This window comes from Lepisosteus platostomus, chromosome 8, assembly GCF_059453375.1.
Source record: "Lepisosteus platostomus isolate fLepPlt1 chromosome 8, fLepPlt1.hap1, whole genome shotgun sequence".
Classification (NCBI taxonomy): Eukaryota; Metazoa; Chordata; class Actinopteri; order Semionotiformes; family Lepisosteidae; genus Lepisosteus; species Lepisosteus platostomus.
In genome coordinates this window covers 10,485,902-10,513,079 of record NC_142618.1, presented here as the reverse complement: position 1 = coordinate 10,513,079, position 27,178 = coordinate 10,485,902, and the positions used below count along the sequence as shown (strand labels likewise).

The following is a 27,178-nucleotide window of genomic DNA, read 5'->3' as shown; positions in this document are numbered from 1 at the left end:
AGGAGTATAGACAGAGCTGGCCAGCATTTGCTGATATGCGACACTTACTAGGTCCCAGGGTACTGAGAAAACAACAGTTACACCAGGGGGAAGTCCCTACTGACTGTGAAGTTACAGATTCCTCACTAAAGCTCTAAACAAACCCACAAGGCAATATATATTTTTTTTTGTAATGTAATATGAAACCATCCATTTTATACTAATATCAGCAAATGCATAGATTAATTAAAAGTACAATTAAGATCTAAATTAGAAGAAAATAAAAATGTGATTTTTTTTTCATTTCAATGGAAGGAATTGCCATTCTAAAACATACATTGCATTGAACAATCCACATGAAAGCGTTTTGCATATTTAGTCTCCGTTTGTGTTTTGTTTGCCTATTTTTTAGAATGGAACCGATATATTTATGTTCAGGTTAATGTGGGGTACCTCAATTTATATGTTAAAAAAAGCTACATACCGTGGTTATGTCTTGAATCCATTTCAACATTCTGAGAATATATTCAAAAACAGTCATATCTTGCTGCCAGATTTATGGCTCACATGCCATCATTTAATTTTAATAAAGGCAGCTTTCACTAATGGCCAAGTCTGGCAGGGTAAGGAAGTGAGGTGGGGAGGGATCAGAAGGGTGAAGTGGTAAAATATTCAACATTTAACAAACGACTTGTTTTACTCCACTTAGTAACAATGCCTGCAGTGAATTTTGCTGAATATTAAATGAAACATTTATGTTTCAATTTCTTGCCTTATCGAAGTATAGTATATTACTGAATGAGGCCATAAGATTATTGTGTAGACTAAGCATGCATCCACAACTGCTCACAATGCAAGATTTATATTATATAGGACACTGGACTATAGGATTTCAGAAACATATTCACAACTAATCCTGTAAATTACAAGTATAGAATTATGGTATGTGCTTACAGCACTATTACAACAACAGCAGGCTGCCGTATGTTACTACTTAGCAATTTCTATAAACCCTAAAGCATTTACTGATATGAAAAGTGAACCTAAAGGATCAACTGCTGCAGGGCCAGTTTTCTTTGAGACCAAGAAATATCCTGATCCAAACTAAAGTCAAAATGATTAACTATACCAATTGCAGAGTTTTTATTCTTGAAAATTGAATGTAATTACATAATCACAAAATGTAAAAAAAAGATAGATGCAATTTAAAAAGAAAGTAAATTCAACATATCTAATATCCTATTGTCTAAATAGCTTCTTACACTACTGTGACACAAATTACAGGGACACTTATTCCTCTTTAACACTAGTTTTGTAAATAATAGTGCCTCCTTTCATATACCATGGATTAGCGATGTTTTTAAACTTTTAAACGGATCAGTATTGTTTAAAAAACAGCTGTTCATGGGCTCCTGTGATTTCTTCCACTTCAAGTGCCGCCTACAACCAATATTTAAAGGTGCCCTTCTTGCAATTTTTAAAACCGTTACCTTCTGAGCCACTTGACAAGTCAGCATCATCAGTACCCAACCGTTCTAACAGATGCATAAGAAGTCACACCTCAAAACATCAACTCTAATTCAAGTCACACATGGTCTGTCCTTCACTATATGCATGGAGAAACAAGTCTTCTATTACGCCTTTGATACAAGCTGTATTATCATGCAGGGGCGTTTGCATTGATTTCTACCTGGATTCCTAGCTTGCTCACTGAACCATTTAGGCACATGCCCCCTACAGGGAGAACACCTGTTTGCCCCTGATTTAGGTTTTTTTTCTCAAAGCAAGATGATCCTGAATGACTTCACATTCAACCTACTCCTTACTGCTTCATGCCAAATCACCTACATTCCCCTGGGTTGTGAAACAACAGTGGAAATCAAAGAGAGAAAAAGATGTTTTTCATCCCGTGTGATTACACATGCATGCCTCAATTGCTTTTGCTAGAAATGTTGTGTCGTTTTAATCAAAAAGTCCCGAGGATACAAACAACAATAACTGTAATCTCAGGGAGAAAAAGAAAGCAAGTTGGAAACAGGTGTTGCAAATGTCATTTCTCTCTGCCCTGCAATAATTAAACCCAAGAGGCACCATATTTAATGTTTCAATGCCGTCTGTAAAAGGCCTAGGATTTAGATTGCTTTATTGCTAATATAACGCTTAAACAAATACAGAAAAACTCCCACAGATCAACACTGAAGTTAATTTTCCATATAACACAGGCATTTACCAAAGCAACTAAGGCATTAGAGAAATCATTCAAGAAGATTACAACTAACACAACCATGATATTCTCTCCTGTATAAAGCTGAACAAGTTTTCTCCAGCACATTTACACTGATTCTGATATTTTGCATTAGCAGATTTTAGAATATATAATTATCCCTACCTTTTTAAGACAAGCTTAACATTTGTATTCAAAAGCAGGCCTTTGCCTTAATGAATTCCGTGATAAAGTAATATTTTGTTTTTGACAACCGATTAGTGAAAGAGGTCAAGGTGATGTCGGGTGTTGCATTAAACAAAACTAAAGGTTACAGCAAATGAAGGCATATCATGCCATGACAGCTACAGTATATTTTCCAATGGCAATGAAATTAATTTTCTCTTTACTACCTGCTCCCTGGTGATTTTCAAAGGAGGATATTTATTCTTTTAAAGGTGGAATTTCGACGATTTGATCGGACTAATTGTTTTATGTGAAATGGACAATCAGGCAAAGTACGATAGTGTTTTAATTGTGAATTCATTTACCGGCCACAAATGTATGCCATGTTAAATTTGGGAAACATTTCAGGGCTATTCAACTTTATCTTGCCAATTTAATCATCTTGAATGGCATTTGACAACTTGAAGGAATTCACAATAGTTCATGAAGAAAATTGAAAATGCTGATTTGAACTAGATAGGGATGCTCAGTGTCTTGCAAGCTCAGCTGTTTTTCAGACTGATGAAAATGGAGATCTCTTCCTGACTCAGCTCACTCTGGTCATTGGATAATGTCACCAGTTATGTTGTAATAGCTGCATACAGGGTAGGAGGACTGTTTAACCACACATATAATAATAGAAGTTAACTAACACATCCAAATGATGCAAGTTTAAGAGAAGCACAGCTGCAAGCTATTCTGAAAGCTCAATATACTGAAACTGCTGGAAATGTTCTACAATATCTTGTTTTAATTAACAGCTGTAGTTAACTGGGTTACACATTCTTTTATCTGGAGAAAGAATGCAAGATTTTTGGAAAGAGAAAACTTCAGAGTCTTTCTTCGATGGCTGCATGATTTAAATTACTTACAAAATCAGATTTTAGATCCATACGTACTTTTATAGTTTTTCTCAACTAGTACAGCACAGCTGCTGATCGTGTCAGTACTTTTACAAAACGATGGACACTGTAGCCATTAGTTTAACAAGCCATTTAATCGTTAAAAAAGAAACTTTCAGGAACACTTTTTATTCTAATGGTAGGCAACTTATGTCCATTCTTTACTGCTAAAACTGATTTTTGATCTGTCTGGATACCTAATTCAAACAAATCTTTGGATACGCCATCCATTAGAATATTTGCTTTGGAGTTCACTTTTTTTTGTCAAAAAGTTAAGAAAATGTACTTTTATTTTTTCAGCACGATATTTTGCATTGAGGGAACTGTGTCAAATGATGGTCAAACAAAAGGCAAAAGTGGATTATTCCTGAAACCTACCATCTGTTTTGCTATGGCGGTAAGGCGTGTCACTGTCTCATTTTTCCGATTCATTCATAGGGTTTACTGGCACGTTGATTCCATTACCATGATGGAAGGCAATACCATCAAAACGCTCCCTTTTCCACATTTGCATTCAAGGTGATTCATAAAAATAATTCTGACAATAAATGGCTGATAATTTCCATTTCTGTTCTGATGATTTTCCTTCCTTTTTAACACAAAGTGCTGTGGGAGTCTGCAACAAACCCCAGTGATTTTTAGAGGCAGAAACTCTCTCTAAAGAAGCATCAAGTTGAGATCCTCAGACCCAATAGTTTCTAGCAATCAACAAGCCGGATGAGCTGAATGTTCTCCTCTTGTTTGCAGTATTCATTATGTTCTTGACACCTGAAGAAGGCTCCACGGCCGAAACGTTGTGTTTTCTTTCTTCTTTTTTTCAGCATGGAACAAACCTATTACTTGTTCCTTTGCAGCCTACGCATGCTGACGCAGCTACCCACCTTCATTATGTTCTTGCATTGTCACTGAAACCTTCAATATTTGGAGAAAATTTTCACAGATTTTCACAAAAACTTGCATTTATTTGCAAAATTTAAAACTACACCAACTCAGTAAATCGCCACAATACTGTCCCTGAAAAGCATTTGTGCTTCTGTATTATGAAATGGTCACAATCAATTTAGGCCACTCAATTAGTGTTAAGTGCTGCACCATATTTTTCATTGTTATCACGGAAGTTAGTTTTTTCCTTGAATATTCCATAAACAAAATGTAAACATAGCTATATCTTCCTGTAAGTCCCTACTGTGAGCAATGACTCTGGAGCTTTCATATCAATAACTGCTTCACTCACATTTGTCAAATCATGTGAAGAAGGCCAGATGTGACCCTGTCAGCATACATTGTTTTTCCCCCTGAAGTAAAGAAGTAGTCACAGTCTTCTAAAGAGGCAATATGAACAAAGCATATATATAACAAAAAAATCCAACTTGAATTCCTAGTGCGGAATAGGATCACAATGCCAAGAACAATTTTTATAGGAGACTACCAATAATTAAAGAGCTAATAAATAATTATCGGAGATTAATAATTTTCAACAGTTTATAACTTATTCAAATTTTGTATACAAATAATGCAAAAAAGTAATTTTGTGTAAATATTGATATATTGTGAAAGATTTCGGCAGTAATGTGTGTTAACTGTGAACCACGACATTCATACTGTACAGGTTTTGGAATCTGGGCCTTTTCCTCTGAAACTAACGAATTAAATTACTAGTAAATTACTTTAGAAGAACAGCACATGTGGCTTAGAATTATGCATTCTCTTAACGAACATGTTTAATGCGTTAGTAAGTCTGTATTTCAGGAGACAGTTTCTCTGTTTCCATTAACATATCTTGAGAAGGTCACAAATTGAGAAATGAATAATAATACATTGTTTTATTCTGAAAATGATATTATGGAATTAAATCTAGATTAATAGAACAGGAAAACTAACAATGCAGATGCGTGTTTTGTGAAACAGGAGTACAGCAGGGAGTGTTCAGTTGATGGAATAAATATTGTTTCCCCCCTTGGGCATTTCAGCAGTGAAATAATGTAATTAGAAGTACTGTAGCTTCCCTATTGATTAATGTACTGGGAAGAGTGAATAACAAAAAAACCCAACACAAATTACAAACGGGTTTTAAAAGGCTAAAAAAACATTTTTTACCTCTATAATAAACACGATGAGTTGGGCTGAGAGCAACAGCCCCAAAAGGCCACCTAACTAGAGCTTACACATGGTTGTTTGGGATTCATTTTCAAAGTTTTTAAAACTATCACTGTGCAACACCACAAATAACTGCACTGCATCAGAGCTAACTAAGCCATAAAAAAACTAGGTAGGAGTCACTTGCGTGAAAATTGAATAGACTATAGTTTGCAAATGATTCAGCTGCTTTCAATACCAGCAAATAGCCCTACTTTAACATCCATTGTTAACAGTAGCTCTTATATGGGGGCCCTTTATTCTCTATAAAGGCTGCAGCTGCTTTGCAGCTGCAATCACTGATTCAATTTGCATCTCCACTGTATCAAATAAATGCAATTAGACCTCACACTTTAAGACCCTAAGGGGTCTAAATGAGCTTACGTTTGCTGAACCTGACACTAAATTTGCCTATACACTCTTAAGATAAAAATCTGAATATAAAGACAAAAGGCAACAAACCTGCAGTGAGATCTATAGACAGATCTATTATTTTTCGCCATGAGTTCAATAAACAATCACACAAAGAAATAAATTATGTATCTATATAATGCAAAAGTCATGAAAGTTTTACATTTTTTTTAATTAAGACGTTATTTACCCAGGATAGTCGAGGATAATCCACCTGAGATGGCACATCTCTTTTCCCTTGGGGTCCTGTCTGTTTCAAGTTTTGTTGCATCTGGGAGGGGCTGTCAGGCACACGGAACTGAAGTGAAATGTAAGGTGAATGGATCAACTAAGAATTATGAAAAAGAGGATAGCGCATTTCTCAACATATCCTATGACATTTAATAACTGAGGATATACACAGAAAAAAATCTAGAAACCAAATAAAAGGCTTATGCATGATACAGCCCAACAGAAAGCATGTTCTGCATCCATTTGGCATTAGGAATGTACAGTACATTTTAACAATGTACAGTTTTATAACACACAGCAAGGAAGATAATGAACAGACTAAATTCCTGCCTGTTTCTTAAGTATAATAAGACTCACAGCATTTCTTGTTTTGCTTTTAAGGGACTGAAATAATCTATTACTTAATCAGCAGATATACAGAGTACATTAATACAGTTTTCATTTGACTCATTGGGTACGGCCTATCTCCACAAGTCCTTAAACGACCTGCTATCTCTCCTCACGATGTCTTTCTTAGCAATGCTTTCAGTGTAGAACATGTTTTTTTAGCCCCTGGAATTTCTCACTATTTTAACTCATCCTTTTTAGACAATTACATTTTTACCATACCACTTCTGACCCAGGTTGTTTTAACAATTGTTTTCCTGCTAACAGTAGTTTAATTACACCTGCATGGAAACAGCAAAAGCATTAAAAAATTGCTTGATCTGCATGATGACAGTTGCAGTTGTAAATTAATATCTACTTTTTAAATATTAAAAATGAACCACTAAAGGATTGTCTCAGTTATAGATAACTTGTAGCTGTGCACACAGTTAAGAGTATTTGCCATTTTCTGGGCTCATGCACATTCTCAACCATTTAATGCATTCTACAAAATCATATTTTTTCCAACAGTATACATCATAAAATATATGAAGGATACAGTAGTGTATAGTACATGGAAATAATATAATATCTAAAATGAAATATAATAATATAGAGATTGTAATGATAGAGAATACAAGTGAAATTAAAGTTAGTGCTTTGGTAATTCTTTATATGGACAAATCCTACTGTTTTTATTCACATAAATTAACATTTGTTTTTCATTAAGCCCAAGCTGTAAAATAATATTTAACCATGTAATGTGTGTAAAGCCTTTGCACTGGAAGAACACTTAAAGAAAAAAAAAATAAAAGAAAACCAGACTAAACTGTTTATGTTGAACCATATTAAATGTCTCTGGTATGCACCATACAGTTAAATTGCAATGAAAACCATGGGATTTAGTTTCCACAACGCAAAACTTAGAGCAGTCTTTATTTTGTAACTGCACATTCTTAAAGTACAATTTTTTATTTTTATTTTATGTCTTGGTCTTGGCAATTATAGTTTTGTGAGGTGGTGGGGCCCTCTTTATCTAATTGGATTATGGAACTATAAAAACAAAGATGCTGCCATTTGATATATTGTAAGTTATTTTTGGTATTCAAACATCACATTACCGCCTTAAAAGAGCTTTCGTCTGTGAGGACTTCAGCAGTTTTCTTTTTTGTTACTTTTTCTTTTGCCTTAATGGCTAAGTGTACGTTTTAAAACCTATAATATTCTAATGGTCCCTCACAGTAGACACGATTGGGAAGTAAAGAACAATAGAGTTGGAAATATAATAGAAAGAAAAATACAGTGAGGATGCTACTTATGGGATTATTTATTTCCAATAACATTACTTTAAGCGAGGCTGATGCTTTTATGCAGAGCGATACACATCCTCACCCATTTTTCTGATGCAGTATGAGTTCAGTTCCATGCTCAAGGGTACAATAGTTGTGCCCCTTCCTAGGATTTAAAGCCACAACCTTCCAGTCACAAATCTAGAGCCCTAACCACTAGCCCACACTACAGCCAAAGCTTTTCTCAGTTCATGGTGGTGGCAGATATATGGTTGCCTCCGTAAAACCCAACTAAAATCAACCAACAGAAAGATGTTTATCTAGTTTTGTCTTATCTTTAGAAAGCTGGCAAGAATCTCTGTAGCATCCAGCCCATCACGGGGCAAAAAGAAAACAGTAAATCTGGCATTAACCCAAATGAATATGGGGGAGAACATGCATACTGCACAAAAGGAAAACAATTTTGGCGTAACATTATTCATGCATGCAATAATAGAAACTACCAGCTGTGGCATGTCAGACACAAATTGTACAGCTGTCCATAAGTCTGTCCTGCTCAAATGCAAGATAGAGAAGTTTTTTATTACTGAAGAATGGACCACAAGGGAAAAACACATTACAACGTATTGCTGGCATTTAAAAATGCATCTGATTTTTAAGTGCCAGCAATACATACATAATGATTAATTATGTAATCTTTAATAAATTATCTATGTTTGTACAAACTTAATTTTAAATAAAATATATTTTGTACCTACTATTTTCTTTGGAACATGCAAATCAGTACACAAGATCTCCCTCCAAGAGTTACTAAATGTTACCGATACATTTCTAATTACAGTAAATGTATTCTTTAAACGTAATGTAAGGTTTTCAATGCTTGTTTTAAAAAGCCTAAACAACTATACTTTTAACCACATCTACGTTTTTAAATTTTTAAGAGCTCGTTAGGGGCCCTACTTCGATTAATTTAATACTGCCTGTACTGATATCCCCCTCTGTACAGGAATCAATAGAGTGAATCGGGCTCAACCCAGTCTCATTGGCCTGGCCAGGGTAGTAAATTGGGCAGATCTTCTCACATAAAAGAGATCTGTTGTGACATCTAGGATGTACTGCTTTCTTTACATCTTGGGTCACCTGAGGGACACACGTGCACAGCTTTCGCTTCTGCAGACCTCCAGTGACATTTGCATAAATGGAGAAGTTGGACACTTATCAAGTTACGTGACCACGTTGTGATAAGAACCATTATGGTGATGCACCTGCTAAGAGTGACTGCTTCTCCTAAAGGTAAGAAAAACTGCTGGGAAGGATCAGATTGGCCTAGCATCTGCCATTCCCCTCAAGTACAAAAACAAGCTGCAGCATCTTTCAGCAACCCGCCAACCACTGTGCTTTATCAGCTCCATCTCATTAACTTGAAACTGGGCTTAAATGCTTTGTTTATAAATTATAATTACTCCTGATTATGGCAGCTACTGATAGCACCACTAATTTGCAATGCATCCCTTTAAATTTGTTTAATTACAACTTGAAACAAGGCAGTGAAGATTAATTAACCCACCTGGCTTGCTGGCATGAAGTCCTGGCTCGGCTCTGTCATGCTCATGTACATGTTTTCCCCGTCAAACTGCAAACAAAATAACAACATTCAGAAAGTATTCACCCCCCGAAAACAGACAATCAAAGAGAAGGAAGGAGAGAGAAAGAGAAAGATGAGGGAAGGAAGGGAGGGGTGTTGGACAAAATAGCCAAACAAACATTGCTGCTTTTTCCAAGAGGCTTTGTTGAGGGGCATTGTCTTTGCTTTTGTGGAAATCGTCTTTGATGTGCCTGTTCCCATCCTTACTGACCCTGGATGTCAGTGATTTGGGGTAATTAGTGCACTAGTAATTACAGCAGACAGGGAAGAAATGAATGGTTTCCTTTCATCTGCAATCTGTTATGAAACAAAATGGCTCACTCTGTGTAGCATGCATACATATTGTTATTAGTCCTAATGAATCACTAAATGAATTGCCCTGCTTGGGACAAAAGAAAGGGAATGGGGCAAGGCAGGAAGATCCGAAATGCTTTCCTTAGAGCCACTTCAGCTCCTCATGTGTCAGAAGCCAGGGAGCCTCAATTAAACTTAACATTCTACATCCTAATGAAGGCACTTTCTGTGGATTTTCTGTGACAAACATTTACAGCAGCACAACACCTCATTATAAAAACACGGATTAATTACATGGAAAAGAATGAGGCATTTCAGTACCCTCTCATTCACTGCAATTGCCATTGATTGCACAATGTTGTGTAGCCGTGAAAAGGTACTGTAATCAAAGTTTACATTATTTTTTTCTGCGAATTTAATCATTTCTAATGAATGACCGTTGGAACTAAGAAAGCACACACCTGATCACCACTTTTTAGGGTAATTTTCTAGGATCATAAAAGCATTGTGACAATGGAAATTAAACAACACATTCTATCATTTCTTGCGGTCTCTCAAGGTGAAAAAATTAGCTGACGATAAGAATCCTATTTCGCCAGATGGCAAATCACTTTGTACCAAGATTTTCAAAGGCCTCCCATTAAAAGCAATGAAAGATGACTGATTAATATCAAAAGACGAAATCAGTAATGATTTCAATACCAGGAGAGGGACATGCCATCAGAATTCCATTAGAAAACTGTCAGGGTGTGATTGGGGTCTTTTAAAATCCCAGATGAATATAGATCTATTATCTGTACAGAATGCCAAGGCAGACTGGATCTTAAGAATGTACAAAAAACCAGAGGCTGACTGGAAAACAGACCTGAGAAGTTCTTTATGAATCAGACTTCTTGTGCATTGAGTACGTTTTCCTTGGTCTGACAAAAGCATTGTACCCTATTATTCTATTATAACTGATCATTTTGTCTTGTATTGAATGTCTTTTCAATGCAAGCCTTTCAGTGTGCTGTTCAATTGGATGGACTGTTCATTTTATATTAAGGCTATCTGTGCTTCATTGTGTGAACTCATTAATCAAATAATCTATACAACATGATTAATATATTAACCACTGTTGTGCTCTGCAGATTATAGGTGTCTATGAAAACATTTGTTGTTTTTGTTTGTTGTACTATAACTGGAGTGGCATTTCATTTTACTTATCATTTTTAGCAATTTTGAGCTGCTCTCATGGTAAAAACTAAATGGGTCAGTCACAGCTTATAACGATTTTCCTTGAATTCAGAAAAGCCTTTATTTCATTCTAATGAACACAGGAACTGTTACATTTTTGCCCCTGGTAGTTCTTTTGAATCCACTGATTAAAGAAGCTTACTGTCACTACTTCCAGAATACTTTATCTTATATTTCAATTTATATGTTCTAGGCCTTTTAAAGCAAGGAAAGATATGCTACTTTTTACATGCAAACGGATTACTTTAATTGAGAGAGTGACTCCGGGCAGGTCAAATAGTACCAAAAAAAAAGAAGAAAAAACTGCAATTTATCACTGCGAACATTTGCAGGTACACACAAGTGGGATGTCAGGGATCCCAGAAAGAGTTACCCATGAGGGTTTTTCAAAGGACCTGAGTTATTAATTGTTAATGGAGCATTTTGTTCAAGAAAGTCCATCATTTAGTAAAAAGAAACAGTTGTCAGACATGCAGCAAACAGTTTTGAGTTTTTAATTTATGACTCAATGCATACTGTAGTATACACGTACAAGGGTACAACAAATAAGAACAATAACAAAATCAAGACATTGTAGTCACTGACAAAGCTAATTCTGTCATCTTTAGTTTTTTAATTTCCTGTGGATGAACGCTTGACTGTTATTTTAAGAACCTAAGGGTCAAACTGAAGGTTGTTTTTTTTTTTCAAATTAAATGGCCAAGTTTTTCTTCTGTGATATTCTGAAAACAAATGAAACACTCACAGCCTTTTGTCCTCTTTGCTGTGAAGAGTGAAATCTAATTTCAGATCTCCTCGAGTGTCTCACACTTGGACATAACTGCTAATGATTAAAATTTGTTTATTTTGATTATTAATTATTGCTTTTTTAATAAAGAAATAAAACAAATACTGGTATTTGGTGCTCTTTAATACAAACCCAAGGAACTGTTACAAGCTAGTGATATAATAATGTTCACCGGACAACACCCTCACAAGGGCTTTGTTTCATCCACACTCTGTTTTACAGTGCAGTGTTTATGTAAGTGATAGTGTGATAATGTTTCTTTATTAGCCCTGTACAACTTCTTGCATTAGGAATTTGTCTTTTCGCATACCCCAGCTTTTCTCCATGAGACACAGACACACAAAGGGAGAGAAGCTTGGGGTCAGAGCGCAGGGTCAGCCAATGCACGGTGCCCCTGGAGCAGTTGGGGTTAAGGGCCTTGCTCAAGGGCCCAACGGAGTAGGATTCCTCTGCCAGCCGCGGGATTTGAACCGGCAACCTTCCAGCCACAGGCGCAGATCCTTGGCCACAGAGCCACCGCTCCGCCCCCAAGTGTTAATTTTGCATAATATTTTTATAGAACAAAGTCTTCTATTTCTGAAATTCACCACATCTATAAAGAATTCAGCTAGCTAAATAATGGAACTCATCTATTCATTATCAGTTATCTGTTGTTTAATTAAAAAGCCTGTATCAATTGGCAATGTTGGTAACAGACCTAATAACAGACATACTCAGGACATTTAAAAAAAGAAGAATGTATGCATTTCTTTCCATATCGATCACATTTTAACTTCCATTTTGTACTTTAAAATATATCCATCTGTGCCTCTCTACAACACAGAAAACTTTTGAAATGTCTATATTTAATTTTAATCACCGGTAGATGTGTGGAGGCAGAAGTTGTTCTTAAAATGCACTACAGTGCAATACTGTATATTAAAACATTTAGGAACAAGTAAAGGGTTAATTCCAGGCTGAAATATAATTCCAGCTTGCATGCTGACATAACAAAAATGAAATTGTCAGCTTTATATTTTAGAATATGTTACACTAAAATAACAAACAAACTCAAAGTAGGAAAAGACCTGCACACTCGCATTTCACTTAAATTAAAACTTAAAAGGAGAAAAGCTTGAATAATATTGGGTTGCTCATGGTTACAGTGTGTATCACTCCTCAGGGAATTCCAGGGAGACAAGAAGAGTTTCTGTAGAAAACTCGTTTCCTGCAAAATCAGTTAGACAGCATCTATTACTAATAAGTTAAAATAACTAATATGTTATGGTTTGAGATTTAAGATAATTGTATCTCATATATTTGAATTAAAATGTAAAAGTTAGCAAACAATGCTGTTTTCCTCAAAATAGAACAGTGACATTGCATAACATTTCTTAATACTGTACATGTTCATTAAACCCAACTGAATGAATGTAAATTCAATTTCTTAGGGTCTTGAAGTATAATGTACAGTATAAAGAACAGTATGCAAGAGGAGACCCTAGAGAAGACTTCTTTTCAAAATCAAAATCATTAAGGGTTTTTAATCAAAAGTATCTCTTGACAATAATGCTATATTGTACTATTCTATAAAGCATTATGATATTAATGTTTCCAAATATTTAGGATCCATCAGCATATTTAGTAATGCATTATTTTCCAGATATATATAAAAAGAGAGACTGGACAATTGTCAAAACAAAACAATTCCAATACAAATTTCCATTGGCCTACATATGAATGCACTATCTAAATGAATCTGAACAGTACAGTTTCGCTTCATAAAATATGACCTTGTCCCAGTATTACAATCATCTCTGCAGGGACACCAAGTCATCATATGATGGCTGCTTCACACCTGAGAGGCTGAAAACAGCAAATGTATGTCTGTGCAAAATGTTATTTTCTATTAAGGTTATCATTTGAAGGCCCTTATTCTGTGGTTATTTAACATTTGTCGTCTTCATTTTTGGCAAAGATAGGATGGTCTGGATCATTAAAAATAATTTTGTTTCAGGACGTTTCAGACAAAATTCCTTTGTATTCCTTTTTAGCTGTTTTAGAAGGAATTTAACCACAGTTTAATAAACCCACAGTAAGCAGCACATCAACTACACAATGGTTATATTTTCATCCAAACAGACATGGAAGAAATATTATCCAAAACATCCTGAAACAAACCATTTACATATCATTTACAATGTTCAAAATTATCAATATTTTTTGGTTTTCTGAAGTTTTCTTACACAGGACTTCAAATTTAACCACATCAAAAGCTTTAAAAAACGAAGGACCTTCACTAAAAAAAACATTCACTAGAAAAGACTGAGATCCCTCAAACACTGTGCTGTAAAATATGCTTAGCAAACGATTACTCTTTTAGAAATGAAGAGTTTTTAGCCTAAGGAGCCTCCCATATGATGGTAAAGATGGAAAGAGAATTTTCAATCTAATATAATAATTGAAAGTGTACAGTGGTGAGTATTATGGAAATTAAAGTAATATAATGTTTTAGACTTACATAAGTGACACACTTTGGGTATTGTTTGTGATAGAAAGCAGATTTATCACATTCACATTAACAGAACCGCTGAAGGAGGCTCAATTAGTTCATCAATAATGCATTAACATAAAGCAATTAGGTATCAAGAAGCTATTCTGTCAGGTGTCTTGTTAACTGATAATATATGTGTGTCGAAGCAATGACTGCAACAAATTACATAAAGTGCAGAAGAGCATTCAAAAGCCATATAAATTAGGATTCAGGTAATATATCTCAAGGTAATCACAACATCAAACTTAATTCTAAATAGGCTCATCTTTAGTCATAATTTAGATCAGTCAGTGCAGAAACCAAAGCGATCTGCATCACATCTGATCTGGCAAAGTTTGTTTACTAAAGAAATACACCCCTGCCTCATCTGCACATTTCTGACTTGTTCATACTGGCTTTACATGCTCTGTTTCAACAGAAATTGTAATATGATGCTAAATGCAAACTGTTGTGTTTACTGAAGCACCGAAATAAGGATTCAATATCATTATGCAAGTACAATGAGAAATCAATGAGTTGTTTAGAACTACAGTCGAAAAGCACTGGATACTTCCTGTAGGCACCACCTAGTCAGAGGTATACTGTACGTACAATTACTGTATAGGCAGAACCCCGCAAAATGACCATGTGACTAAATAACTACTGGGAAAAAGAACACTTTAATCCAGTAACCACATACCAAAATGATCATTCATAATTTTCTTTAATACTTGAAAAGTGTTTGTTTTGACATGAAATGTCCCATGGGTGTTACCAGCAAAATAGACTTCATTTGTTGTTTTGATGCTTAACAATCAGGAAAAATAAACCTAATTTTAAGATTTATACATATAATCCACAGGGTCAGATATACTGCAAGCCCAGCAACATTATTAAGATCAGTGTAAATGGTCTTTAAAAACATAATTAAATAGTATACAATGCTCTACTCACCTGAATGAATCATATTAATCCTTTCATATAGCATCTGTTAATACAACAGCATTGGTTGATAGTCATTAAGATTTGTCTTTTAACAGATCAGTGGTAAAACGACTACATTTCTCCCTTGCTTCAATTTTCCAATATACAGTATGAGTTGACTATTCAATTATTCTTAGATACAATTAATTGGAGTCTGTTTTGGCAATTTCATGTTTCAAAATTAAATGGCGGGTACGGCCCATAGGATCTTTTTGAAAGCAAATATGTCTTTAATTAGGATTTGACCAGTATGGAATGCTCTTTGTTTCACCTCACATTGAGATGATGTTACAAGTTGTAACATTGTAAGCAAACAGTAAGAAGCAATGATTTCTGTTCCCAGTTGTACATAAACTAAATTAGGGATGTTATTTATTGACCTTTCAGCAGGATATTTCAGCTGACACTAGAACGTGTGCAATATCCACGGACTGGAGAATTGTAAATGTAGTTCAGAAACTGGCAATGAAACTGAACAAAGAAACAACAGAGCAGTCTGATGTCTATTAGTGGTAAGGCTACAGTACCAGTGGTTCGATCTAAACTAAAATATTTACTATAATTAAATATATAATATATAAAAATATTACAGTACTATTAAATAACACTTAATAGTATAATACTATATATAAATAATATATATTATAATACTAAATTCTAGTTTCATAAAGAGACGAACTTGAAATGACATGGACTGTGGACGTATAAAAACTCTTTAATCAATCCATTGTATTCTTACATAGTGCCTTTCAATCAGAGGTTTCAAAACTCACTTTATATAAATATATCTCTCTATCCATTTTCTAACCATTTTATTCCAATGTTATACCAATGCACGGTCATGGGATTTCCAGAATAATACATACAATGTAACCCCAGAAACTAGGGTGTCCGAAGATGGTATGAAATTAGAATTATGTTTGTGGAAACTTTGCTTCAACCCGCTTAGCTGAGGCCCAAAACTCCGGCCAAGGGCAGGGATGCTAGGACACCATGCCTGGTGATAAGGAGACCAAGGGAGAGATACAAAGGTGGAGACAGGGTGGAGGAAGGATGCTTACAAAATTACAACAATATTGAAACAGACACAATACCAATCAATTTCTTTAGTTTAACAAGGATGTATTGTATTAGCATTTAAAACTATGTTTAATACAAATATGCTCCTGCACGGCTAATTTAAATACTTTCTGACAGGAATTTTGCTGGCTTTCAGAAACAGTGTTCTTTTGACTTGTGATGCAGTTTTAAAATAATAACTACAGTAGCCTTGCAATGGTGAGGAAAAATTTGAATTGGTTCATCTCAAATCAAGTGCTCCATGTTTGTTTGTTTTTTTCCAAAATAAGATGGAACATGTAATCTTCACAGTAAATATTCCAGCGTTTCAAATGTTTTATTTTTGACTCCTTCATAAATTAGATGAAATGGAATAATAAACTTGTGCCTGTCTTGGTTCAAATCCCAGTTAAGTTAAATGTGATACCTGAACGTTTCAGGTGGGCCCTGTTCAAAGATGTGCTTTCATGCCTCCAGCAGTTTTAGTGTGCCTTTGGGCTGTAATCAATGAAAGTCTGCATGATGTCTGTAGTCAATGTGCTTGGTTGATGTTAAATGCTGTATCACTGAATAGACTCTTCAAAGCCGGCAGGAGTTTGCTACATGATGGAGATGCAGGGAACTGTTGTTAAACTACATGCCCCTGACAGGCCTAGCTGGGCTGTGTACAGAGATAAAATGAAAACACTCAGCAACAACCTCAGGCTATCTTGGTCTGCACACTGAGCTCTCTCTCGGTGGCTTTGTAGGTTATATAAAACCTGGAGTTTGATACAGAAAACGTAAAGCGAAGGGCTGGTGAGAGTGGTTTAGAGAACAGCATGCAGCACTGCGAGCATGGAGGTAGCAAGTTGAGTCATAGTAAATGATTTAGTGATTCACACAGGCACGATTTGCTTTCTCACTGGCCAGTAATAAATTGTTCTTTAGATAAAAGAATACTAATATAACAGGAGTTCTTCCTAATGTTTATTACAAATCTTATTATTATTATTATTATTATTATTATTATTATTATTATTATTATTATTATTATTATTATTATTATTATTCAGGAAAATATGGCCTAGATGCATTTTTAGATCACATCTAGATTATTCTGGTTTGTAATTGGAAATTAAGCAAAACTGTCAATTCCCCAAAAGACATGATTCACTGTATAGGGAATATTGTTAAAAGGAAACTGATAAAAATAACTCTCTAAGTGTTCACATTTATCTTCATTTAATTTGAAGATAAATGCGGCAACATCAGATTTCAGGCCTACGTGTTTCTTTTTAGCTTTCCAGAAACACGCACATCTATTGACCAGGGCTGCTTTTTCTTGCTGAAGTGGCCATGGGTCAGCACAAAGAGAAGATATGATTTCAACACAGACCTTGAGCCTCCAATTACCTCACCTAATCTGACAGTTGTGTCTCTCTATCCTGAAGGCTGGCCAAATCTACAGAGGCAGGAGTATGCTGCAAGCTTAGTTTAATGATGGGATCTGCTTGGAGTGAATTATCTTGCGCAGTACAGACAAAATTGGAAGTGGGTAAGTAATGGAGGAGGGGCAGATGAGTTATCGTTATTCCTAAAACATATTTAGATTAGGCTCTGGTTTTCTCCCACAGTCCAAAAGCATACTGGTACTGCAGGTTAATTGGCTTCTGGGAAAACTGGCCCTAGGTGTGAGTGTGTGTGTCTGTATCCGTGTCTCTATGTCTGCCCTGTGGTGGACTGGCGTCCTGTCCAGGGTGAAACCTGCTTTGTGCCTGTTGCTTGCCTCTGGCTCCCCTGCGACCCTGAATTGGAAGAAGTGGTTAGAAAATGGATGGATATTCAGATTAGTTGGGGGAGGGGCGGAGAGCTGGTGAGATGGATGGATGGTAGCTCACAAGTATTAGATTTCCTTAGACTGGACCTCTAAGCTACAGATCACAATAACATGACATCATTCTCGATTTAGGTACTCGAAGGTTAATTATATCCTCACTACAAACAGGCATCATTCAATGTTTAATGAACTTGTGTAAAAGTGCACTGTAGCAACTAGAATCCTACAGCCTTGAAAACATGATGTTTCTTGCACTTCTAACAGTATCTTCGTCTTTTTATTTCCTGTAAAAAGCCCCTGTGAAAACAACAGCTTTGCATTACCCAGCACTTTCAGTTCTGATTACAAGATATACATTTCTGCACAAATTCTTACTATCTTACAACATACAATATAAACATACAATTGCAGAATTTATGGTTATCTTATATATCTTAGATTCATAAAGATACTTTCAAATGAGGATTTTTTTATCCCGGATGTGTGTGAGAGGCAGGGAATGAAAATTGATCTGTCTAGCTGGGCCCTTAATTCCCCAGACTGGCTTCATCAGCAGATGTTGCAAACTCATAAAACGAAGGGGAACTAGGCAATACCATGATGGTCTCAACCTCAACAAATATTGTGTTGTCAACCTGAGAGAACAAGACATACTGTACAGACAAGCCTTCCCACCCAACCTGCACTGATTCAATAGCAGTATCGTGATGTTTCCTAGTAGAAATACGGATATTTTGCAGACATAAACACATTGATGGCCAAGAATAGAAAACAGCAGTCTGAGGTATCTCTTGTACAGAATTATTCATATTATTGAATCTTTCATTATAAATGCATTTACGGGGTATAAAATTGCATTAAAAAAGAAAATTGCTCATTGTACTCATTTTCTCTTTTTAATATTTATCAGTATATAAGTATATAATATAAAGTTTTGCCAGTATTCAGATTTTTACAAAGCTAAAACGGCCGGTGGTGATCACTAGAGCTTTTATTCTTAATTAAGTAAAGAAGAAGTGCACATGAGCAGTAGCCCAATTAGTAACTCTTTCAGGAAATTACACTGGAAGGTATTTAATTTGACTCTAATTAACAAAGCAATTATAATACAGCTTATTATATGAGTAGAAAATGAAGACTGAGGAATTAAAGCTACGATAAGCATCAAGAAATCTGCAACTCAACAATGTATAAACTTCATTTTAAATGTGAAAAGAGGGATAGTGTATTTAATGTATAAAGAGAGGTGTTTTGCATTTTAAGAATGAAATGTGGTATAAATTATACAAACTTCAGAATTTTTTAAGTTTAATACATTTAAGTAGAGAATCTATAGACCACGCTTATATCCCAACATAGTTGACACTAATTCTTACCAAGAAATTGAGTAGCTGACACTCAGCACTAGAAAACAGTTCAGGGTAATTCCAGTAAGTGATACAGAAGGGTTTCAAACAAGTTAATCAAACTTGTGTGCTGTGGAACTACCAACACTTTTTGAAAAGTCTTTTTGTGACAATTTTATAAAAATTGTGTTGTACAGAAAGCTTCATTTGTTTAGATTTTTTTGCTGCATTGCCAGAAGACTATATAAGCAATTATCTAAACTGTAATTGACATGAATACATTATTCTGCTTGACTGAATGCATAGATGTATTTATTCCGAGAACATAATGAAGCTGTTCTGTTTGCATGGAATTTTGTTCTGTTGTAGTTTGTTTTGTGCTTAGCTTTCCTTCTTATAACTGCTTTAAGATCTGACACCAGAGTTATGGTTTATAAAGCAAATGTATTCTCGAGCAAAAACCCTGAAGGTCATATAAAAAGCACATGGGCAGAATGTTTACAGAATGATTATTTGAAAGGATAAAAGAATTAATCTAAAGAAAGGATACACAGGTTATACATCCTGTGATACAATGGTAGATGCAGAGTAAGTACAGAAAGCAACTGTAGTTTCTAAAGTATGAACTATTCACCTGCATCTGGCAGTGGTTGACCCATGCTTTTTAAACATATACAGGGGAGTCAACAAGAAAACCATTTATTAGCAAGAGTGTAAACAATTTAAACAGATGGTTTTGCTCTTGGTCCAGAGGTGTGCTCATATTTTAATATCTTTCTCTTTATTTGGGAAACTTTGTTTGAGTGGTGTATATTAATCTGACACCTCCACCACTTGGATGGTAAGAATAAATCATGTATTGGATAATGTCAATTAGTCAGTTGTGGTAACCCTAACTTCCATGATATCAGCTATACAGTACCTTGGAAATGTTAACAAAGTACTCACAAAAAGGCCTTCAATGCCTTCTGGAAAGCAGAGTTTGAAGGAAGAAGACTCAACTTAAGAGAAGTATAAAATTGAAATCAGTGGCAAATGGGTGGTTTAAACAGTTTAAAACTATTCGAGGTGCAGAATAAATCTATTCCACTTGTCCCATTAGTGAGTAAATAAAATCTAAAAAAACTGAAATATTCAGCAAATTCAACATTTCAGTTAGAAAAACATTGCTGAGGTGTGTCACACCTGAAAACATCTCAGCAGCAGAACTGTTTTTTTTTTCTACTTTTCAGTGAGGAATTAACCTCACCTTGCACCTTTGCAGAGGTGTGGTTTAACAATAAATTGGCACGTTGCAGACCGCAGATCTTGAGATGCTGGGGTGGAGTTTAAAAGGAAAGAAGGATGCCTGCTGATCTAGAGTCCAAATCAAAGTTGCTGCTCAGATGTACAGTATAATTAAGGGTGAAAAAGCCTTATTTAAAGTTTCTGTTGAAGTTTATTTATATCATGTTTGTATGAATATATACAGTACAAATAAGTTTTCTATTAACTGCTGATGAAATATTACACTTATTTACAGTACACGATTAGATGGCAACTTCACATACTGTATTTAGCTTAATCTGTGAAGTTTTACAGTGTGCTTATGGCAAATATATGGAAAGTGTTATGTGTTATGTGAGACACCTTTGTAATTTCCCTTAGGAGCATTTTAAACTACATTTCAACAGAATCATTTTTCCAATGAGAAAAGTAATTGTAAACCTTAAATTTTCAAAAAATTGATGTTTAAATGTTTTGAAGTTCTGAAAAAGGAAACATTTTCTAAAACAAACTTCTGAGTGGAAATATCTCTGGAGTTTGAAAGATTCAATGACTTTTAAATGCTGCATTCTTTCCATTTTTTTCCAGAAAAAGAAGTTCATATGGATATTGGCTGAATCTAGTTTGCTTGTTTGGCTAAGAAAGGACTTTCTTAAACCACAGCTGGTGCAGTAATCCATCATCAACTACCGTGACACATCAATTAAAAAACTCTGTGGTCATAAAACACAAATTTCTAATCTCTGTCTTACATTATAAAATCAGAGGTATACAAAAGTCTGTTTTTCTTTTCTAACCAAAAAGATCTTGGTTTCAGGGCATCTACAGTTCATCTGTATTATGCTTCTTATGTTTTTATATGGAAGTAGATATATAATGTAAATCAGGTCAATCTAAAACATTCTCTTATGGGCAAGAAGAGCTTTTAAAAGGTTATCAAATGGTGAATGGTACTTCTGTGACAAGAAGTGCTTACAAATAAAGTCTAATTTTCTACCCCCCACAAAAACAGCACTAGCATTTTAACTTGTATTTCAAGAATCATAAATTTTTCGGAGACTGGAACCAATTTTATTCCTCATCATTACTCTCATCGCAGCCTGACACTTGAAAAACACAGTTTTAGCAGACGTTTACATAACTGGGGTATTTTATTGACTCCTTTTCCACCAATTTGGTTGGTCTTTTGACTCTGAGGCCTGTATGCTGACTGTACCATAAGTGCAAAACCATGTAGGATCACAAACAGAAAAGAAATATGCTTACAAGCCACATCAAAATACTGTGGAAAAGAACACCTTGCTAATGGAAACAACAACGTTATGTAACGGTTTAGTTGTTTGATTTCCTATGGCTCTTTAAAATAAATATCTGAAGATGACAAAATAAATTCAGTTTGAAATCTCTTTTTTTTAACGCCCACAACTACTTGAACCTTTATGGTTCGGGATTTAAAAAGAAACAGAACAAAACAGAATATACACATTAAAAATTCCATAACATGAAGCGACTAATTAATTCTTTTATTTTTAATTATGCACCCCCCCGCCCGCCCCCTAACCCCTGAAATTCAGCAGACAACAATACTCTTGGAGAATTTAGCTTCAGTGTTTAACAATTTCTGACTAATATTATTAACCTGTAGATCTGAAAGGATCAGTCCCCTCCGGGTTTAATTAGGAGCAAATTCAATTTAAATCTAAATGTCAACACTGGTTACTAATAGGCAGAGCCCTTGATGAGACATGTAGTCTACAATCAAGCAGTTCCCTAGTAACAATTAACAGCTTCTTCCTGAGTTATGAGTATATTAGGATTTTTATATTAAATACAACTCAACAGGGGACGTTGCTAATATTACAGAGCACCTACTGCTCCAGGGTGAACATGCAGGAGAGGATGCCAAACTGAATTACACAGATTTTTTGAAACATATACTGTAGCTTGAATAATAAGCAGCCACAAAAGTAGGTCAGAGTCGAGAGGGAGAGACCAGTGCACCTCCCCCCACCCCTTCCCTGCAATATCAGCATGTCAATCATCTTTTAACTGAAAATCATGCTTTTGATGATCCCCTCTTTGTCTGCACTGCGCCACCACAAAATCATGTTTTATTTCCAAATTGCAATTGTTTCTAAAGCTCCGGCACAACCAAGTGCCTGAAATCCTGCTGCTCCGCCAATCTGGTTTAGAAAGAGAGCTATTGTGATTTTCTTGTCTACTAATAATGGGGGATTCATATCGGTAAAAAAAAAGATGCAAACGAAATTTCTTTTGCAACCTGTAAATAACGATTCAAAATGACGGTCTAAATTTCTCTGCTTCTATTCTTTTCTTCTCAGAACAAGTTGGCTGGAAAATGGGAAGTGAATTAAACAGCCATTTGAAATTTCTACTTATTTTTGCTAGAGAAGACTGGTTGCATTGGTGGGTTAGAGTTTGTAGAGTTTTGGGCACAGTCATGCACAAAGCTCCTTTGTGTTGCACTTCTCTATACTCCCTTTGGGGCAAGCAACTTAAGCTTTTACTTCCACTTATTTCTAACCAGGGTGTGGGACCGTATATGGCTATATTTGCAAGAAACAAATTTAAATATTAAACTTTGTAGGACTGATTTATCTTTCAGGTATTCATTCCTAAATTGCAATACACAGGGAATAAATCCTTTAAGCGCTCAGATTTACAAGCCTGAGTCTGAACCCCTTGTCAAAACAATGTAAAGGATTATAATGCATAAGCCATAAAAAGAAAAAAAAATACATTAATTACTGCTGCAGAGCTTGGATGTTTGAAAATGGCTTATACACATTCCAAAGGTTTTCTGGGCTAGAAGACTCATTTTGGGAGTTTGCCGAGTCAGCACGTAGAATCTATGCAATACAAAAGCATAAGGTGAAACAACAATCTCATGATTATTATTTTTACACTTTAATATAGCAAGAAGCAGGGTTGGGTTGCACCAAGAAGATTGTTCTGCTTACGTCTGTTATATTATGCACATAAAAATAAATTTAATGCAAAAACAACATTCACATTTTATTAAATATGAATTGTATTTTAAACCTGGAACTCAATGGAAAGTCCAATTATCAGTTTTAGCTGGTCATGAGAAATCCATATGCTCTCAGAAAAATCACACATAAACACATAATGCACTTATATAATCTGAAAAGCCCATTTCAGCAGTCAAGGTTCAGTATAGTCCCCAGGTGGGTCTGAAACCCATTTGGGTTGTGTAGCTCAGACTTCTTAATTGTGCCTGAGATGGGAGCTCAAATCTGGGGACAGACTACATGCACTGCATAATGCAAATGGAGATCACAAGAAGTCAAATAGTCTTGAGTTAAAAAACAGGTACTATTTTACAATCAGAATTTTATTTTTGTCTTACTACAGAAGATTGAACTGAATGAAACTTATAAAAAAGACAAGCACGCCCCTCTCTCATCTGTTCCTTGTCCTTCTCTCCTTTCTGTTCTGAAATGGAGATTTAAAATGCCACTCTGACGGCCACTCTGACATCTTCCAAATACATTGGCAATTCTAAGATGTCTAAGAAGAAATACCTAAATTTACTATATCTGTCATCTGTACTGTGTTCTACTCATTAAGCTCTTAAAATAAAACAAATGCTTCCACAATTACATATTCTTATAACTAATAAGTAATTCCTTGATATTATTCTTTATTTCCAGGCAACCTTATACATTAAAATGAAGTATATAATGTAGGTATGTAAAAATCAAGTGAATACAACAAGATCAGAAAATAAAAAAATATGACTAGTTCAAACTCTAGTGCAATTCAAGCAGAGTGACAGGCACAATTAAATAGTAACAGTTTATGAATGGTGTAGATATCAAGAAGCAGCAAAGGCAGTCCAGCAGCATGTATTCCATATCAACAATGAACAGGAAAAATAAGCAAATCGCACTGCCAGCCTGAGAGTCAAGGACATACAGAAGAATGGAACTGAAAGCTGAGAGACCATAGGTGATGTCTAAATAGATGAGCCATGAGCTGGCGGTGAAAGGTGGTCAGGCGCTGAGCCAGTCTCATTACTGTGTTCAGTTTGTTTAAAAACGGGAGGGGTGAGGGATGGAAAATGGCCTGGCTCTGTGAGTGGGGAGAACATGGAGGGGTGTGGAAAATCGGTTAGAAAAGGAGGAACGGGAGGTGCTAAAGGGAGGGAGAAGGGACTGAGGACAGGTAAGAGACAAAGAAAGACTAGGATTCTGAACCAGACACAGGCAGAAGTAGGAATTTAATGTTGAGGAGAAAGCAAAGAAGAGAAAAAGCAAAGATTTGGAGTGGACACATTGTTTTAGCAGGGAGCCCGGCCAACAAGGAGTAACAACAGTCTACTGTGTAGAAGAGTTGTTAAGATTCAGTGAGCGGTGCATAAGAAGCAGAGCAAGGAGCGAGACAAGAAATGTGCTGGAACAGAAGAGGGAAGTGTCAAGAGTGAGACAGAGGATCTAGGCAGAAGAAGAGGAGGAGAGGGTGGTGCAGTAAAGACACAAATAAAGAAGTCCACAGAGGCAGGAGTAGAAGAAATGAAAAAAAAAAACTTCCTAGACTTTGAGAGGTTGAGTTGAAAATGGTGGGAGTGCATGCTTGTACAGATAGCAGCAAAAACAGGCACAGGCATGGTAGAAGATCTGAGTTGCAGCAAGGGAAAATGAATGATCTGAGCACTGGCAGCATCAATCTGACATGAAACTCTGGAGGAAGAAATGATGGGACCTAAAAGTGGATGTAGAAAGAGAAATGTGGGGGGACCTTGGACGGAGCCCTGAGGAACACCTGCAAAATGAGATTAATAATAATAATTCCTTACATTTACATAGCGCTTTTCTAGACACTCTACTCAAAGTGTTTTTCAGGTAATGGGGATTTTTTAAAAGGGATACACTAGATACAGTATATGCTGGGTATTCCTGAAAGTTAAAAGAGGGAAAAATAACATAAAACAGCTTATGCATGAAAATGAAAATGCATCAGTGTTTTATATTATTCCTGGTTTCAAACTCTCCATATCCCGAATACCTTACCTAGGCTATATAAATATATAATATATAAATAATCAGAAAAGCAGAAATCTGAGGGTTTTTGTTTCGGATTACTGTACACACTCATCAGTTCCAATTTGATTTCCATATAAAACAGCATGGTTGTGAAGTGTGTGCTTGGAGTCCTATTATACAGTATTCTAATCTATTTAAACTGCTCCTAGCTTGGACTGAAGACTTGTTACAATTATATAATTAAACTATGAGAAATTAAATTTTATTCAGATACTTAAATCTTAAATCAGACTACATAATGTGACAATTTATTCACAGCGTAATACTTTGTTTTCTCTTTTCTGTGTACTTGTGTCACGACCGCCAGCCAGCGGAGAACAACCCATAAGCGAACTAATCAGCACCAGCAACAGGTTAATTATAGCAAGCGCCGCCGCACGTGTTAATCCACCTGCACACGCTTTACCGCGCGGCACCCTGCGCTATTTATACCATCATAACCCGCTTCCCGCTGCTCGCCCTTAGAGCTCTACCTGGCGTACCCTATACCTCGTGACACTTTGGATTTTGGACTTCCCCTTTTGCCATTTGACTTCGTACCTCGTCTCTTGTTTCGGATCGTTTGCCTCCTGTGATTGTCCTGGATTTCGACCTACCTTTCTCCCTCCGACCACGATCTCGCCTCTCGTTTTGGACTGTTCGCCTCTGGTGTCTGTCTTGGATTTCGACCCTCCTTACTCCCCTTGACCACGAACTCGCCTCTCGATTTCGGATAGTCTGTTGCTTTGTCTACCAGCTACTCCTGCGGCTGCACAGGAGCCATATCTCCACCTTTGGGTATCCTTACAACTTGTTGAGGACATTTTCAACAAATAAATAAGATTTTTTCCTAAACTCAAGAATTGAGAAAATACATTATTTGTCTGCAATGCTATTTTTTGCTTGAAATTTAAATACTGAATAACTAAAATGCTATTGCTTTCCTGACTAATATAGTAGTCTGATTATCCAGTGTAAAGATGAAGAACAATTAAGACCGTTATAAAGCAAACAAAAATAACAGAGAAACAGTTAAAGATGTGAGAATGATCAGAATGTTGTGTTTCTTTTAAATATCTCAATATATTTGTAAGGTAAGAATATTTTTTATATTCATACTGATCAGTTTTATAGTGTTCAGAAAGCACTTAAATCATGATGCGATTCTTCTGCAAATGTTAACAAGCAGATAAAATAAAAAATACCACCTATAACCTAAAAGAATTCTAAAAACAGGTACAGTATGTGTCTGTTTTTATTTGTTACCTCAGTGCCGATGCATGTCATGTTTTATTCTAGAGCACATATTGACAAAATGAAAGCACCTTCAGGGTCCAGGATGTAGGCAAGTGAAAGATAGGTCAGGTTATTTTTATCACACCGTGTTTAAGTTAAGTGTCTCATTTATTTCTCTTAAGTGGT

General features: G+C 35.7%; 1 protein-coding gene across 7 annotated transcripts in view; it reads right to left on the bottom strand.

The window, feature by feature from the left end:
• Positions 1–27,178, bottom strand: part of tox (thymocyte selection-associated high mobility group box) — a 111,523-nt gene that overhangs the window by 44,547 nt on the left and 39,798 nt on the right. For 5 of the 7 annotated variants that reach the window (XM_088642374.1, XM_088642375.1, XM_088642378.1 and 2 more), the window contains exons 2-3: positions 9,310–9,375; positions 6,047–6,154 (exon numbers count right to left, since the gene is read on the bottom strand). In XM_088642374.1, the coding sequence (XP_088498500.1) occupies positions 6,047–6,154; positions 9,310–9,375 (174 nt within the window). The remainder of the gene's footprint in view (positions 1–6,046; positions 6,155–9,309; positions 9,376–27,178) is intronic. The other 2 variants (XM_088642376.1, XM_088642380.1) reach the window with 1 other exon arrangement.